Source organism: Enhydra lutris, unplaced genomic scaffold (genome assembly GCF_002288905.1).
Source record: "Enhydra lutris kenyoni isolate GAN:26980312 unplaced genomic scaffold, ASM228890v2 scaffoldscaffold13, whole genome shotgun sequence".
Classification (NCBI taxonomy): domain Eukaryota; kingdom Metazoa; phylum Chordata; class Mammalia; order Carnivora; family Mustelidae; genus Enhydra; species Enhydra lutris.
Window position 1 is genome coordinate 40265549 of NW_019154097.1, and position 18129 is coordinate 40283677.

The following is an 18129-nucleotide window of genomic DNA, read 5'->3' on the forward strand; positions in this document are numbered from 1 at the left end:
GTGGCTCTGGCCACTAGCGCTCCCGTCCTTCACCCTGTTCTGCCCAGAGCGGAAAAGATGGAAGGGAGCCGGCGTGTGGATTAGTGGCGTCTTTATTTTTGTTCATTTGTAGTCACTTCATGTGTTACTTTGTGAATGTACTTTTTTTTCCTTAGGCAAAAATATGAGTGTCAGTTCCCACCTCCCACTTAATCAAAATAGAGTAATAGCCTTAACCAGGGTCGTGTAGAGACAGCATCCCCAAGGAAGCATAAAACTGACATTGATTTCTTTGCCTGGAAATAAAAAAACAAGTGTCTGTGAGTCATCTTTGGATTTGCATTACAAACAGGAATGCAAACGAGCGCCACCCTGTCTGCATAGCCTCCAGATTTCCAAAATATTTGATCTGGTGCATTTTAAGCAAAATGTGCAAAGTTTACTAAAATCCTAAAATTTTCCAGTGAGGTATTCGAAGTTTGAGTTTTTGCTTGTGTTGATGACTCATTTTCTCTTTTGTTTTCTGTTTTTGTTCTTGATTTACCGTAAACTACCTGCTGACTCACGCCATCCAACCAACATACAATGCGAAAACCATGTCTCCGTCTGTATGTTGTGCACCTGCTGCTCAAACATCCCAATTTGTAAATAATACGCAAATACCCATCCATGAAAACATCACATATAGGAAACGGTTGGTTTCATGACTTTAAACAGTTCTTAAAACTCCTTGCTTTGCTTGCCCTGCCCCTGTCCCTTCTCCTGTGAGCCCTCACCACCGCCTTCCTGAGGCGTGTGGTCAGAGTCTGGCAGTCCCCATCCCCTCTGGTCTCTTCTCAGCATCTGGGGTCCAGTGGGGGCTTCTGAGGGCCCTCCCGGGAACTGTTTGATTCAGGAACTGGCCTTGGGTCTTCTGAGCCAAGTGGGTAAGTGCCCAGCCAGTTTTTCCTGTTGGGATTGGGTTCAGAATCGGAGGGATTTTGTAGGGCATGAGTTTCGACCTGATCCTGTGGAGTCCATGGTTTCTCTGGCACCATCTCCCTTCTGCTCTGTCCCCATTGAACCCACATACAATGGTGGTTCTCCCCAGTGGCCTCTGACGATGCCTCCTCTAGCATTCTTCCTGGAATTGCCCTTCCACGGGGAATCCTCTCTGGGCCTCGGGGCTGGAGGGGATTGGAGATTGTGTCTCCGTGATTCAGAAGGGGTTGTGTAAGGCCTGAACGGAGCGGGAAGAGGGTCTGTCCCCAGAGACAGCAGAGCACCTGGCTCCTGTGTCCAGCCTTCACTGGCCAGCTCGTGCACGCTCGCTCCGTGGTTCCCACGGCTGGGTGGCGTGAACCCCAGGCCTTCAGGAGTATCTGACAGGAGAGCAAAGACACCAGGAGCAGATGAAACCGAGGCTGTGACTGGAAATTCATATAAAGTAGCAAGTATTTGAGATCCTGTTCCAGAAAATGAACATTAATGATCAAGTATTTCACAAGTGGAGAAGATCTTGAGGTTTTGAGAAAATGCCATTTGATGCAGAAATATCTGAATCAGGCCCCTCCATGGCTGTTCCCTGTGCCCTTGGGAAGAGCCCCCTGCCCCCGTGCCCTCCCTCTTCAGAGTGCACACAGTCCCATGACACGCTGAGCACCTTGGGGTCTGTTCCTCCTCATCGTCCCGCCGGGAAAGAGCCAAGTATGAGAGCAGTCTGTCGCTTGCTTGCTGGACCTTGCTGCCAGCATGGAGTGTGGGTCCCAACAGATGTGCACAGGGCACAGGGGATGCCTGTCGGGGTCTGGGGCTCCCCTTTGCGGGGTGTGTGTCACGATGCCTGGCGTGCCTTTAAATCCCTCAAATCTCTGATTCCTCAGCATCTGGGGACAACGTCCTAATGTCCCCGTCTTGTGGGTGAGGAAGCCAGGGGCTCAGAGGAGCTGGGGACCAGGGTACCCTCAGGGTGAACCATCCGCCACATTGCGGGTTGTGATAATGCCTCTTTGGGGTGCCCTAGACCTTCCCAATGCCGAGGCAGGTGGCAGTCAGGAAGGGCCTGGCTTTGAAATGTAGGTGATTGAAATGTAGGCTTTGAAATAAGGTACTTGGGGCTCTCTGGTGTGACAGAAACCATGGACTCTGGGAGGACGGGGCAGGCCCTTTCCACCACTGAGGGGCTGGCTGAGGCCAGAGGTGACAACGCGTGGCCGTGGGGAGGCTGCCGTGTGCTTGCTGACCACCTCCCCCCCGTTCTCCCGTATGCTGCTCGCGTGCTGGTGCCTGGCAGCTCCCGCCCTGGTGCGGCCCCGGAGTGCTCTGCCTGCCACCCTGTGCTTGGGGTATCTGTGGCTGCTGTCACCATCCGTCCTCATGGCTCTCTCAGGCTGTGTGTCTGTGGCCCCCGCCCCCCTCCCGAGTGCCCCCTGGAGCCCTGAGAAAAGACATCTCGGGGGAGGGGTGAGAGCTTGAGTCTCAGCAAAAAGTAGGCCGGGGCGTGTGAGCTTTGTGTTGGTGCACACTGCGCACGATCAGTGCCCTCCCCTGCCTTGTCCTCCATCCCTTCTTTCTCACCCAGAGCCTCTCTTTTCCCGAGAATCTCTAGGTGCCAGTGGCCTGAGCAAAGTCCTTTGGGCTGGGCAGATGCTGACTGTGTTGTAACAGTCTTGGGCCCTCCAGATGCAAGTGGGCAGGTGCGGTCCAAGTGGGACCTCAGAGGAGGCCAGGCACTTGCCGGCTCCCTCACCTTCCTCTGCTTTACTGCCTCATGCTGGGATTTCCCAGCGCTGTAGACGAGGTCTCCCTTCCACCGCTGTGCCGGTCCTCCCGAGCTGACTGGCTCACCTGCAAACCTGGGGCCCGCAGGGCGAGTGTGGGTGTTTCCTGCACCACTGAGATTCTCTTGCCCCAGCACAGCAAGCAGGTGAGGGAGCTGTAGGCAAGCCTGTTTGCCCTCCAGGATCCCACCCATGGTCCACTTCTGCCTTTTGCTGATCCAGACCCTAGTCAGCACCTCCTTGTGACTACCTCGTGCCTCCCACCTCTAGCCCCCCAGCAGAGACAGACTAGAGTCCCCAGCATCCCCCACCCCAGTGGGAACAAAGGGGTGGACAAGGCTGGGTTGGGGCCATGGTCCTCAGAAGTGGGAGTGAGACCTGCCTGTCCACTGAACGCTTTGTCCCAGCCAGGACCAGCTGGGCAGCTCTGGAGGGGGGCAGCCAGCTCTCCCCAGGCTCCCCACAGCCCCTGCACGTGCTCTCCCACTGCCGCTCATTGAACATGTCGTGTTCTCTTCTGTCTCCATTGGACCACTGAATCTGGCGATACATTGTTTCTAAGCCTGAGCTGCTTGCCTATGTTAGACACCCAGATGTCAGGGAGCTGCTGTCATGCGGGCACCTGGTCTCTAAGCAGACAGAGGCTGGGAAGCTGCCCAGGGCCACAAGCACACCTACGTCGTCCGCCCAGAGCCGTTCTTCCTGAAAGGGATGGGCTGATAATTCAAGGTGCCCCTGGGCCCAGATGGAAAGCTCACTCCCCCTCTGATGAAGGAGCCATGCTTGACATCCCGGGATCTCTGCCACTGGGAGCATTCGTGGATTTCCTGAGTGGCTTCCGTGGTGTGGGCAGTGGGATCGCCCACACTTACACTTCGTACGGTGACTTGTCTGCAGGCACCGTGAGCAGCTCTGGGGGAAATGTTTGCCCCTCTGCCAGGTCCCAGGCAGGCAGGGGCTTTGCTAGCCATGCGGAGAAGGGAAGGGCCCCTCAGAGGCTCTCCGTGGAGAAGCAGCCCTGCCCGGCGCTTGCACGGCTTGGCTGTGTCTCGCAAGAGGCGGTCCACGTTGGAGGCCCATCCACAGGTGGCCCCCTGGCTCCTCTTGGCAGCAAGGGGCTACTTCTGGGAGTTCGTCTCTCTCCGTCCCTGTCGGGTGCAGGGGAGCCTAGAGCAGAGGGTTTCCATTGATTTGCTGCATGAGAAGTGATTGGCAATGACAAGCTTCACTTTCGGAAGGTTTTCTGGTGGCCGTTGCTGCTTCTCTCCTGTAGAGCAGTGACTTTCTGTTTGGTCTCTCTTTGGATCCACTTTCCTTCGGGGCACAGCAGGTCTGGGAGAGGCGGGTGGGAGGTCTGCCATGGTGGGAGGCTGATCTCCGCCGGCTTGAGAACAGCCTGTCTTCCCCACAGAACAATTTCATCAACCTCAGCTTCCTGCGCCTGTTTCGGGCCGCCCGGCTCATCAAGCTGCTGCGCCAAGGCTACACCATCCGCATTCTGCTGTGGACCTTTGTGCAGTCCTTCAAGGTGAGGCCCGGCCCAGCGCCCTGAGCCCCGGAGCGGCCCTCCTCCTGGAGGCCCCTTGGTGCCTGTTACCCCGTTGTGGTTTACAGACCTTCTAAGTTGCCCAGACAGCCCCTCGGTTGTGCTCACTGACCCCGTGGCGGGGCGCGCGACTGCTCAGGGATGAAGGAAGCGAGGCCGCCTCTTGGTAGAGGGGCTTTGTGGTCAGTGGGGTGGCTCTGCGGCCGCTGAGGTCTGAGCCAGGCAGACCACCATCCCCTCCGCAGACAAGGTCCGAGCCAGGCAGCGGGGCAGCCCCCTGGAGCTGCCCTGTCCTCCGTGTGTCTCCACAGGCCCTGCCCTACGTGTGTCTTCTCATCGCCATGCTGTTCTTCATCTACGCCATCATCGGCATGCAGGTGGGCGTGCTGACGGGACCGGGGGCGGCAGGGTGCTGGTCACGGTCACCAGATGGTACCTGTGACAGAGCGACACTCAGGGAACTTTGCTTATGAGGCAGATACCGTTTTCAGGACTTTATGAACTTAACTCTCAGAAAGGCTGTTCTATCGATGAGGACACTGAGGTTGGGCACCCCGAGTCTGGGCCTGTCTCCCAGAGTCCTCTAGTGAGGCGTAGTCCCCCCGTCCGTGGCCCGTGGTACTGTGCTCTGCCGTGCTCCTGAGTAAAACCCCACGGGGCTGTTAGGGTGTCGGTGGGCTCATTGGACTGGGTGCTGGCCGCCCCCGCCGGTGGAGATTTGAAGCACATGTGCCCCAGCCGGTCCTTCTCTCAGTCCAGAGAGCCAGCCTGACCCTTTACAGGAGATCGTATGTTCTAGAAGAAAAAGTCAGCAGGATCGAATTGGGTCACTATACTGTCAGATCCAGCTGAGAGAATTTAGATCCCCTTCATTTCCCCAAGAACCCTTGGTTAGCTGTTTGGAAAAACATTTATGAGACACAAAGCAGTGTTCCAGATTTGAATCTTTGGCATCGGGTCACTTTTCAGCAGTAGGGTAGGAGTTGGATCCCAATGTTAAATTACAGTGGAAGAAGCCACTGTCTCAAAGGTTAGGTGCAAATTGATTTTTAAACTCTGTTTCAGGGAGTGAAAAGCTTCACTTGCTTTAAAATTTGCTGATACCGGATGCTCTTTAAAATGTATTTTTCGGGGCGCCTGGGTGGCTCAGTGGGTTAAGCCTCTGCCTTCGGCTCAGGTCATGATCCCAGGGTCCTGGGATCTGAGCTCCCTGCTCAGCGGGGAACCTGCTTCCCCCCTCTTTCTCTGCCTGCCTCTCTGCCTACTTGTCATCTCTGTCAAATAAATAAAATCTTTAAATAAATAAATAAATAAATAAAATGTATTTTTGGCTGCTTTTTTTTGTGGATGTATAAGACCATAAGGGTCACTGATCTTTGTTTTTGGTGAAGCTTTGATAGTTCCTAAGTTTTTCAGCCAGATTACAGATTTCAAGCCACGTATAGTTACTGACTTGTTTGCATTCCTAACCCAAAAAAGAAATCAATTAAAATGGATAAAAAGCCCATTGTGGTATTTGCAAAGACACTTAAAAAGAAACTTTCAAGTTGATCTCCTGGCTATTATCACAATAATTCCCGCCTCGTAGTCACTGATGACAGAGTGAACTTTCTAGTGCGTCCGTCTTCCATACAGAGCAGCCCACGTACGCTGAGCTCCAGCCGCGTTTTCACTGGGTGTGCGGACTTGTGCCTGCAGACACGTGGAGCTGGCGGGGGGTGGGGCAGTGACACATTTGGCTGGAAGCACAGGCCCCTCCAGCCCCTGCTACAGTGGAGGTGGCTAAGGGCTGTGTCCTGGGCCTTGTGGGTCCTCACGGGCACACACCCTCCTCTGCCTGGCCACAGCTCCAGGGGTCCCAACAGCACCAGCCTGCAGCCTTCTTTCTCCTTTCAGGTTTTTGGAAATATTGCGCTGGATGATGACAGCAGCATCAACCGGCACAACAACTTCCGGACGTTTCTGCAGGCCCTGATGCTGCTGTTCAGGTGTGTTGGTCAGGGGTCAGCACAGGCTTGGGGGCTCCTCCGTTCAGGAGGGACGGGGTGTGTGCCAACCCAGCTCGGGCTGGCCTCCCCTCAGTGGGCCTTCCCAGCTTCTTCTCCCCTCTTCTTGGCATCCTTCCCTAAGGGTTCCTGGGCCTCAGGGCAGACAGAACGCAAGCCCCCAAGGGAGGTCAACCTGAGAGCCCCAGGTGTGAGGCTGGCCTTGACCACCTCGGCTCAGGTACCCGGTGGTGGCCAGAAGGCCTTAGTGAGGCTGCGGCCAAGGGTCTGGGAGGACAGAAGGTGTCCAGCAGGATCTTTTTCAGTGTGCTGGCTGTAAGCTTTCCATCTGCTCACCTTGTTGACTGCAGGGTCTGTGGGACCGGGGGAAGCAGGGCAACAGCTGCTGACGGCGAGCGTGCTACTTAGTGACCCAAGGGACTCAGCTGGCCAGACCCACTGGTGTGAGTGTGCCTCCAGCTGCCCTTGGGGCTCACAGGACTGCAGTTCCCTAGGCTTTCTGCCCCAAGTCCAGCGTCAGAGTGGCTTGGTCCTGGCTCAGGTGCCTCCCGGTGAGAATGTGTTCGGGAGGCCTGGGGGCACCTGTTGTCCTGAGACGTGGCACACTCTCCTCAGACTGGGGGCTGTTGACCCTCCCTGTTTGGGGTCTGAAGGGAGAGGGGTGAAGGTGTCTCCCCGCCTCCAGAGTCTCCTTCAGTAAGGCAAGCCCACCACTGTGACCCTCGGAGGGAAGAAAGGAGCCCTTTGGAGGGACTTGGGGAGCTGGGGGCTGACATAAGATGCCACCCGGGGCTCCTTCTTGAGGTTCCCACATGTGTGTTTCTTTTCTTTCTTCCCTTTTTTTTTTTTAAGATTTTATTTATTTATTTGACAGAGACAGAGATCACAAGCAGGCAGAGAGGCAGGCAGGGAGAGAGGAGGAAGCAGGCTCCCTGCTGAGCAGAGAGCCCGATGTGGGGCTCGATCCCAGGACCCTGAGGTCATGACCTGAGCCAAAGGCAGTCGCTTAACCCACTGAGCCACCCAGGCGCCCCCACATGTGTGTTTCTTTATGCAAATGCTTGTGAGGCCTAAGCTGGGGGAGCCCCACACAGTCCCAGGCAGGGCCTGTGGGGTTCTTTCCATGGAGGGAGAGCAGACGGGTCTGCTCTGCTAGGCCGCCTGGAGAGAGTTGGCTGACCCTTGTTCTTTCAGTCAGAGGCCGACACTTTCTCCAAATGACATCGTCTCTCCAGACTTTAGCTGTTATGTTCATTTCATCTCTTCATCTGTTAAAGTCCTGCCTCAGGCTGCAGTAGTTGAAGCAGGTCTCTGAAACCAGCCGCAGCTGGAAGCCTTTGTTCTCAAAGATCTCTTTTCCTCCCTGATCTCGGAGTCACATAGGAATGCCCATGTCAGTCAGGCCTGGCACAGGACAGCTGCCCTGCAGGAAGAGCCCCCTACTCCTAGCCACTGGTGATGGACAGTGGGCTCGCTTGTGCCCAGAGCTGGGCTCGCTTGTGCCCAGAGCTGGGCACACGGGCACACCAGGTGGGGGGCACCCAGGCCTCTGGTCTACCTGCAAGTCTGCGGGACCTCCGGCCCGTGTTCTGACTGCATATCGGGGACAAATGTCCATGAAGAAGGTCCTCCATGGTGGCCGCTCGGGGTGGGGTTGTTCGTGGTGTGTTCTGGAAGCGCAGACGCTGCTGTGGCTGGAGTGGGCTGAGCAGAGAGAGAGAACGGGCTGCAGGCCGCACGGAATTGTGGGCAGTTGTGTGCATTTTGGATTTGCAGTGAGTTTGGGGGTCGTTGAGAGAAGTGACCTGATCTCATCTGTGTTTGTTGGACCCACTTGGGTGTTGTGGGGTGTGGAGCAGGAAAAGCCACTCAGAAGCTGTTGCAGAGCTCGGGGAAGGTGATGGTTGCCTAACCCAGGGTGGTGAGAGGCAGTTAGAGTCCAGCTGTTCTTTGGAGGTAGATGAGCTGGTGAACAGGGGTGGTGAGAATGAGTGGAGGCAGGGATGACTGCGACCTGTTTGGTCTGAGAAACTGGAGGGGTGGAGTCCCCACTTGTTGAATCAAGGAAGGCTGGGATGGCACCTGCTGTGGGAGGGGCCAGGAAAGGCTGTGTTGGCTTCGAGGGGCTCAGAGGTCCATGGAGGGGCACTCACCATGGTGCTGGCTTCTGGTGCACTGCCTTATTTTCAGTAACTAGTTCTTTCTAGGTTAATGATCAGTTTGCAAACCTAATGCCAGAGGATTCTGAGCCCAGTGAGGGTGTGCACTGGAGCCCGCTCTTCTGGGAACCCTTCTCTGGCTGGTCTGGCCCTTCCTTCATGGGCCTCACGGCTCTGCCCTTCTTCTTAGGAGTGCCACGGGGGAGGCCTGGCATGAGATCATGCTGTCCTGTCTCAGCAATCAGGCCTGTGATGAGCACGCCAATGCCAGTGAGTGTGGGAGCGACTTTGCCTACTTCTACTTCGTCTCCTTCATCTTCCTTTGCTCCTTTCTGGTAAGTCCTGGTCACTGTGCCCATGTGTCCACCTGTCTCAGTCCATCGCAGGTCCCCCTACGTCTCTCACAGATCCCTGGTACTGATTCATGTCTCATTGCAAGCTGATTCTGTGTTGATGGTCCTGTGTCTCCGGAGATGATGACCTATAAAAGGACCCACTCTGTGATGAGCTCCTGTGGGCCTTTCCTTCTCAGAAAGGGTTTTAACTTTCCACAGGACACCTGTTCTTTAGCCTTTAGCCTCTGTCACAGTGGTGAGTTACAGAGAAGCAGCACTCCAGCCAGCGTGCCTGGGGCAGACGAGCCTTGGGAACTGGGGCGGTGGGGAGCTCAGTGGACTGGGTCCTGGGGACGTGGATTTTGTTCCAGGTCAGCAGACACCTCTGGAAAACTTGGAGCAGGGGCATGACACAATCTGGGTGACGTTTCCAAACCTTGCTCTGGCTTCTGATCAGGAGTGGCTGAAGAGTGACCGGGGAGGTGGCTGGAGGTGACGGTGCCTAGAGAAGGGTGGGGACCAGCAGGACGGGAGATTAAACATGGGCATGAGAGCAAACAAGGAAGAAAGCAGCCCCTGCAGTCTGCTGGTGTTCTTGAGAGAAGCCCTCGTCCACGGCCAGCGGGGGGTGTCAGGTGGTGCGGCGGCTGTGGAAGTCAGCATGGCAGCTCCTCGATAAGGGAACAACAGAGTGGCCGTCTGATCCAGCAGCTGCACTCCGGGCACATGCCAGAGCTGAGGGCAGGGCCTCAAGCCGGTATTTGTACATGCACGTTCGCAGCAGCATCATTCACAATGGCCTGGAGGCAGAAGCAACCAAAGTGCCCACCAGTGAGTGAGTGGTTGTGACATGGACACACAAGGGAGTACAATTCGGCCTTAGGAAGAGAGGCTCTTCTGACCCATGCTACGGTATGGATGGCCTGTGAAGTCATGACGCTAAGAGAAAGAAACCAGCGGCAAAAGGAGAAGTAACAGCATGGTTTCAGCTGTCTGAGGTCCTTAGAGCAGGGAAGCTCGTAGAGACGGAGAGCACGACAGCAGGCACCGGGGATTGGGGGAGGGGATGGGGATTAGTGTTTCTCGGGGGCAGGGTTTTGGCTGGGGAAGATGGAAGAGTTCTGGGGACAGGTGGTGGGGATGGTGCCCCTCAGCTGTGCACTTCAGAGTGATTAAATCGGTAAGCTCATTGCTTTGTATGTTTTACCAAATTCAGAAAATGGCCTGAAAGAAGAATTAACATAAATTCTATTCAAGCTCTTTTTATTTTTAGAGGGGGGGCGGGCAGATGGAGAGAGAGAGAATCCCAAGCAGACTCCATGCTGATTGCGGAGCCTGATGTGGGGCTTGATCTCATGACTCTGAGATCATGACCTGAGCTGAAACCAAGACTGGGACGCTTAACTGGCTGAGCCCCCCAAGGGCCCCTTGCTCAAACTCTTGCAAAAAGTAGAAGAAGAGAAACATCTAACAAATCCTATGATGCTGCCATTATGCTAATACCAAAAGCAGGAATGATGCCACAAGCAAGATAACTACAGACCAACGTCCGTGCTAAGTACACAGTAAGGATCCTGAACAAAATACTAGCACACCAGCTCCCACAGCACGTTAAGGGGTTAGACACGGTGATCAGGTGGGGTTTATCCCAGGAGTGCATCTTTCATTTATCCCAGGAGGGTTGCATCTTCAACATACAGAGACTAACCAATGTGGTAAGGGAAAAAACTCACATGATTATCTCAATAGATGCAGAAAAGCACTTGACAAAATTCAACACCCTTTCATGACAGAAGCACTTAGCAGACTCAGAAAAGACGGGAATCTCTGTAACGTGACGAAGGGCATTTATGAAAACCTGTAGTTGACATTAAACTCAGTGACGAAGGACTACAAACTTTTCCTTCAAATATCAGGAACTGGACAAGGATCCCCACTTCCTTATCACTTCTACTCAGCATTGTGCTGGAAGTTTTAGTTAGAGGAGTTAGGCAAGGAAAAGAAATAAAAAGCACCCAAATTGGAGAGGAAAAGGTAAAGCTATCTCTATTTGCCGATGATATGATGGTATATGTAGAACATCTTGAAGAACGCACACGCACACACACGCATGCACACACGCACGCACATGCGCACACACGCACGCACAGTGCTAGAACTAATAAATGAGTTAATCAAAGTCTCAGAGTATAAAATCAACACATAAAAGTCAATTATGTTTCCAGGTACCAGCGATAAACAACCTGAAAAGGAAATTAAGGAAATAATTCCATTTCCAGTAGCATCCAAAGGGATAAAATACCTAGGAACAAATACCCGTGAAGATGAAAACCTTAAATAAGTTAAAGAAGACCTAATTAAGTGGAAAGACATGCAGGCCCATGGATCCGGAGACTTAATGTTGGTGAGGTGGTGATGGCCCCACAGAGTGAGCTCCACATTCAGTGTGGACCCTGTCAGGGCTCCAGGGCCCTTTTTACAGGAATGGGAAAGCTGATCCTCAAATTCATATGGAATGGCAAGGAGCCCCAAATAACAAAAAAATCTTGAAAATTAAAGACCAAGTGAAAGAACCCATGTTTCCCTATTATAAAACTTACTGTAAAGGTACCATGAGTCAGAACAGTGTGGCTGAAGAGACACTTCTCCGAAGGAGTCATGCAGACGACCAACACGTACATGAAAAGGTGCTCAGTGTCACCGTCACCAGGGCATGCACGTCGAGACAACCGCGGCCGTTGCCTCGCACACTTAAAATGGACTATCGTGAAGAAGACAAGAGATGGCAGGTGTTGGCGAAGATGTGGAGAAAAGTGAACCACTGTATGCGGTCAGTAGGAATGTCAATTGGTACGTCACTATGGAAAACAGTATAGATGTTCCTCAAAAAGTAAAAAATGGAGCTAAAATATGATCCAGCAATCCCACTTCTGGGTATACATCCAAATGGAAGGAGAACAGGATATCGAGGACAGATCTGCATGCCCACGTTCACTGCAGCATTACTCACAATAGACAAGACATGGAAACAACCTAAGTGTTCATCAGCGGATGAGTAGATAAGGAAGACTTGGTGTGTACACACACACATTCACAGTATTCAGCCATGGGAAAGAAGGAGATCCTTCTGTCATTTGTGACAACATGGATGGATCTTGAGGGCATTGTGCTAGGTGAAAAAGGCCAGACAGAAAAAGACAAATACTACATACATCACTTACCTGTGGAATTTTTTTTTGGAAGCCAAACCATGGAAAAGGAGAGTTGAAGAACTGTTGCCAGGGACTGGAGAGTTGGGGAAGTAGGGATAAGTTGCTGAAAGGGTGCACACTTTCAGCTCTAACATGAATAAAGTCTGAGAATGTGAAGTAAAACATGGTGACTATAGCTGATAACACTGCATTGTATAACTGAAATTTTCTAGAGGGCAGAATGTAAATATTCTATCAAAAATATGTGATGGACGTGTTAGCTAGATGGCAGGGATGCTTTGACAACGTGTGTGTGTGTAGAGACTGGAATATGTACTCTAAGTATCTTGTAATTATGTCAGTAGTCACGTTTATCTCAGTAAGGTTGATGTGGGGACAGTAGGTATTGGTGTAAGGATAGACCATTAGAGTGGGACGGAGATTCCAGAAATAAACCCAAATATCTGTGGACAGTTGATTTTTGACGAGGATGCCAAAGGTGCTCGGTGTGGCAAGAACAGTTTCTCTGACACATCGCAAAGAGACAACCAGATGTCCACATGTGGAAAAAAAAAAAAAAAGATGGACCCCTATCTCACCCCATATACAAAAACGAACCTAGAACTGGTAAAAGACCTAAATGTAAGAGCTAACACTACAAAACTCTCAGAAGAAGCATGGGGGCAGCTCTTGATCTCAGATTTGTTGAAGGATTCTTAGATTTGACGCCAAAATCACAAGCAACAAAAGAGAAAAATAAATTAGACTACAAAATTAAACACTTGTGTGTGTCAAAGGGGATTATAAGAAATGTGAAAATGCATTCTAAGGAATGGGAGAAAATATTTACTAATTGCATATTTTTAAGGGGATAATATCCAAAACACATAAAGAAGTCTCAGAACTGCAAAAGACAAGGATAAAAAAAATGGGCAAAGAATCAGAATAGACGTTTTTGGCCAGAAGGTATACAAAGTGGCCAACAAGCACATGAAGATATTCATCATCTTTGGACTAAATTAAGGAAACTCAAAACCACACACTTGCTTCACACTCACTGGAATGGCTACAATAATAATAATTTTTTTTAATGGAAAATAACCAGCATCATCAGGCACGTGGAGAAATTGTGACTCTTGCGCATTTCGGTAGGAATGTAAAATGCATCAACTTCTGTGGAAAACAGTTCAGCCCTCAGGTGGCAACAACCCAAATGTCCTTCCGTGGGTGGACAGAGAAGCAAACTGCTGTGTACCGCACAGGATGTTATTCAGCCTTAACACGCTGTGCGGTTCTGCGCCCAACGACTGGGTGAGCCTCATGGGAAGCAGAGAAGCCGGGCCCGGGAGGCCCTCGATGGCCCTGTGCTGAGGGACTCCTCTTGCATGAAACACTGCAAGGAGACAAGCCTGTGGGTGCCGAACAGACACTGTAGGGAAGGGGGCAAGTGAGCGGCCCTTTATGGCACAAGGCGTTTTCTGGGGTGATAAAGAATTTTTGAAACTCGAGGGGTGGTTGACTGATGTGAGTAAGTAAAGCCACTGGGTTGTAAAATACTGGATGTATGTTCTGTGAATTTCAACTCAATTAAAGGGGAAAAGAAGCCAAGCTTTTGGCCGCCAGAATCTAAACCCCTAACTCCAAAGTTGCTGCTTCCCTTGACAGCCAGCTGGGAGGGGACGATGGTGATGGGAGGTGGGGCAGCTTGGTGTGTGGATGGGGTGGGGGGTGTTGGGAGAGCTGGCGGGATCTAGCCCCAGGGCAGGGGCCTGCCACAGGGGTGGTGGTGGTAGAGTGGAGGGCAGAGGCTGCAGGGGAAGCAGGGCTGGCGCTGGATGAGCTGGAGTGGCCTCTGCTGCGGGGATGGTTTCACACAGACTTTGGCAGGAGGGGAAGGGCTAGAGTAGAGGGCAGGCTGAGGTCTCCTTATGTTACCCCTTCTCCTTCCTGTCCTGCAGATGTTGAACCTCTTTGTGGCCGTGATCATGGACAATTTTGAGTACCTTACACGGGACTCTTCCATCCTAGGGCCTCACCACCTGGACGAGTTCATCCGGGTCTGGGCTGAGTACGACCCGGCTGCGTGGTGAGTGGCCCCCGTGCTCCGTGGTCCTCAGGGTGGTCCATGCCACGGAGCTCGGAACAAGGCTGGGGGGCTTCAGACCTGTGTCACGTGAGGTCTGTCCCTCAGTTCTCGGTGGGGCCCACGTAGGGTGGTGCTAGGTCCCCCTCTGGGTGGCACGCTCCTTCTCATGCCCACAGTGCTTTCTCACAGCTCCCTGGGTGGAGAAAAGCTCCAGGAGACCCTCAGCCCGGCCCTTAGCAGCTTCTGAGGGGTCTGTGAGGCTCAGGGCACTTGTGGAAGGGGAGCATATGGTCTCCTCGAAGGTCTGTCACGTGAGGGGCGTGGAGGGCTCAAGGAAGAGGGTGTGGACACAGCAGGAGGGCCTTCCCTTGGGGCCTCACCATCCTCATGAAGCTTGGAGGCCTTCATGGCACAAATGACATTCTTCTTGCCCATGGGCTCAGGCCTCTCCCTCTCTGCCATCACCCTTGGGAACAGGAGCCAACACGCACCTGTGTCCCCAGCCCAGGCTGCGAATAGCAGGCGCTTGGTGAACTTTTACTGACATCGAAGGAGCTACCAGGAAGGGTCTAGTATGTTGGAGACCCTCTGGTCCTGGTGGGTAAGGTTACTGTGTTGCATCAGGTGAGGGGTGGCTCGTTTCCAGACAGCAAGGGTGTCGTGAGGGGACTGGCTGGGGCTAAACCGTTGTTCCATGGTGTGTGTGAGAGTCCCGCACATGGGGACTGCTCTTACCCTCGGGGCCCACGGAGCAGCGCCGACTCACCGTCTGCCCGTCTGTCTGTTCCTTCATCCGTCGCTCCCTCACTGGCTTATGCACTCATTCATGCTCTCAAGCGGGTTCTTGAGTAGTTATTCAGGGCGCGCTCTCTGCAAGGCCGCCAGGACGTGGAGGGGCCAAGAGCCCTGGCTGCTGGGGAAGGCACGGGCCTGCTCCCCGTCTCGGTCATGGTGAGCGCCCAGCAGACGCAAATGTGAACGAGCGGGCGTCCATCCCTCCCACGCTTGGAGGCAAGGGGAAGCCTGGGAAGACGGGGTGTGGCCACTCCCATGTCCTCTCTCCATGGCTCCCCGGCCTGCCTATGCCCCCTCACGCAGCTCTGGCTGTGGTCACCCCCTGTGTGGTAGAGGCCTGGGGGAGATGGTCAGTGTCGTCGTGGTGAGGACCCTACGGCCCACAGATGGCCCGAGCTCCTACCTGTGTTTCCCTCAACGGAAACTCAGCGAGGGCATCAGGTGCTCTGACCCCGGAGCCCGGAAGGCCTGGGGGCTTGGCAGGGCTCCCTCAGCCTCCTTTCCTGCAGCCTTCCTGGAGCCCCTACCGCATCCCAGGAAGGTCCAGAGGATGCTGCGGGAGACCCTTCCCGGGCCGGCGTGCCCTGAGACCACGGGCAGCACCCGCAACCCTCGGGCATCGCTGTGCCCGTAGTGTTTCTGGGTGTTCTCCATTGTGAATCTTTTGCCATTTTCACACATTGCCGAGTGAGCGTAGCTGTTACTTAACATTTCATGGCGTAGGTGACTGTTTCCATGGCCTTGGGGAGTCTTACCACTGTGCTGATGTGCCACCAGGCTGGGCCTGCCATGCCCAGTCTCGTGCTGAGGGCAGGTGGGGGTTCTCTGGTCAGGTCAGCGGGCAGGGGAGACTCCAAGTGAGGCTCTTCCCAGGAGGGGCATCTGGACCATGGTGTTGAGTGATGCTGCTGTTTGCGGGCACAGTGTTTCTGGAGGTTGTGTTCCAGGGAAACGGAGATACTGTGGGTTGTGACTTGGACATATGTCCACGTGGGCAGGACAGACGCAGGTCGGTGCAGGCCTGTGAGAGGGGAGGACTTCTCCCAAATCTTTATGAACTGCAGACCCAGGACTTCCCCTAGTCCAGCTGCAGGTGGAGCAGAATTAGGACAGACAGGAAATGGACCAGGGCTGGACTGTGGTTTTGTGATGGCTCAGACTTCCTGAAATCCAGAGTTCTGAAAACGGGGCCTTTGGAAGGCAGAGGCCATTGGGAGTGTGGTCAAGAAAGTCTGTGGAAGAGTAGACAGCAGATAGAAGCCTCGCACCAGAGGTGGCCTCTGTGAATCAGCACACAAGCCCGTGTCCGAAGTCACACGGACGTGACCAACAGCTGACGCTCAGACTTGCTGCTCCCACATGTGCCTGGGGCTGAAAACAGAGCTTGCCTCCAGATGGCAGGGGGACAGGGGAAGGCCCAGCAGAGGCCACTAAGCAGACCGAGTCCTGGGCACAGGAGCAAGGAGAGTGCTTTGAGCCCTTCCTAGCCTGCGTGGTAGACGTTATGTCCCAGGTGGCCACTCTGCGGTCTCCTGGTTCTTGGAGAGACTTAAAAAACAGCAGAACTTTGTGAAATTTCCACGCTTTCATATGCGTGTGTGTGTGTGTTTGTACCTGTGTGGCTCTGGGAGTGTGTGCACAGTGCATATGTGCAGGGGTGTTTTTGTGTGGGTACGTGTATAGGTCTGTACACAAGTGGCACGCACATGTGCACGCGTACAGCAGACATATACGTGTGCACGTGCGCACGTGGTTGTGTGTACATGTACCGGTACGCACACATGTGACTGCAGACATTTGAGTGCAGTGATGTTTGTGTGCTCCTGTGTGTGCTCGTGTGCACGTGTGCATGAACGCCTGTGTGTGTGTGAGTGTACACGGCATGCGTGCTTGTGTGTGTACACGCGTGTGGACGCAGGTATGCGTGGGCATGCATGCTGTGGGGAGATGAAGAAGGCACGGGGTTGTTGCTTTCTGGTGCTGCCCTTCCCCATCTTTGTGTTGCTTCACTTTGTGGTGGTGTGGACCCTTGAAAGGAGAATCACGTCCTACCTGTGTGCGGTCTGTCTGCTCGTCTTTGTGCTCATCCATCTGCCCGTCACCATTCCGGAGCATCCGCCGTGTGCTGGGGGCCGGGGGTGTGTAGGCGAAGCAGGCTCGGTGCTCTCAGGATGCTGGGTGCAGCAGCACTGGGGGGAGATCAGGGGAGCTGTAGTGGGAGCCCGGCTGTTTGGGGAGGGAGAGACCCCATCTGCCTGGTGAGTCAGAGGAGGTGGCATTTGAGCCAGACTGGAAGGGGCAGGGTGGATGGAGCTCCGGAGAAGCGGGTGGGGTAGGGTTGAAGGGAAGGGGGTCTGATTTTGTCTGATGGAGAAGAGAACACATCGCAAAGGAGCTGGAAGGGTGGCTGGGACAGGCGGAGAAGGTCTCGAACTTCAGGACAGACAGTAGCTTTGACTTAATAGACAGCGAGGACAGTGTTTGAGTCGGGACGATGGTCTTGTTCCCCCACTTTCCATCTGGTACCCTCTGAGGGGTTTGATGGTGGAAGAGAGAAGATGAGCCAAAGAACAGGCTGGGCATTGGGTTGGGTGATTACTGGGGCTGGGGGCTTCACCATGCTTCCAGACCCTTTGTGATGGAAGGGTCCAGTGAGGTTAGCAAGCAACTTGGGTGAGGCAGAATGGGGCTTCCTCTTTCTTCCCTTTTTTCCAGAAGTTTGGATCTGATTGGACAGGAAAGAGAAACATATGTTGGCTGGGGTGCCAACCCTGGGACAAGGGGGTTCTTAGCTGGACCAGCAAATTCCAGGAGATTTAGGAGGTGGGGACCGTCAGGAGAGCCAGGCATGGGGTCTCAGGCACTCGGGGAGCACGAGTAGGAGCTGCCGGAGAGGGTCGGGGAGCAGGGCCCAGGGAGAGATGGACCAGTGGTTCCAGTGTGTGCACGGTGGGGGCTGGGGGCCGGGCCAGCCATGTTCTGTGTGGTGTGTCTCCCGCCTGCCTCCGGCTCAGACATTGTCTTGGGGCTGCCACGCTTCCTGGGGCTGTCGGAGCCCCAGGGTTCCCTGCAGGGAGCTGCCTGTCCAGCCGCGGGGCTCCTCTTCCTGCCGCAGGCTGGGTGGGTGGGCGGGACGGGCTCAGCTGCCTTGGTTGCCGTAACCTGTGACATTTCCTTTCCAGTTGCCGGATTCATTATAAGGATATGTACAGTTTGTTGCGTTGTATTACGCCACCCGTTGGCTTAGGGAAGAGCTGCCCTCGTAGGTTGGCC

The 18129-nt window shown here is 54.0% G+C and overlaps 1 protein-coding gene across 1 annotated transcript in view; it reads left to right on the plus strand.

The window, feature by feature from the left end:
- Positions 1–4155: 4155 nt before the first annotated feature.
- LOC111145673 (voltage-dependent N-type calcium channel subunit alpha-1B-like) overlaps positions 4156–18129 on the plus strand; it is a 30909-nt gene continuing 16935 nt past the window's right edge. The window contains exons 1-5 of the mRNA XM_022500760.1: positions 4156–4266; positions 4596–4661; positions 6181–6272; positions 8640–8784; positions 13934–14061. Coding sequence (XP_022356468.1) covers positions 4626–4661; positions 6181–6272; positions 8640–8784; positions 13934–14061 — 401 coding nt within the window. The 5' untranslated portion in view covers positions 4156–4266; positions 4596–4625. The remainder of the gene's footprint in view (positions 4267–4595; positions 4662–6180; positions 6273–8639; positions 8785–13933; positions 14062–18129) is intronic.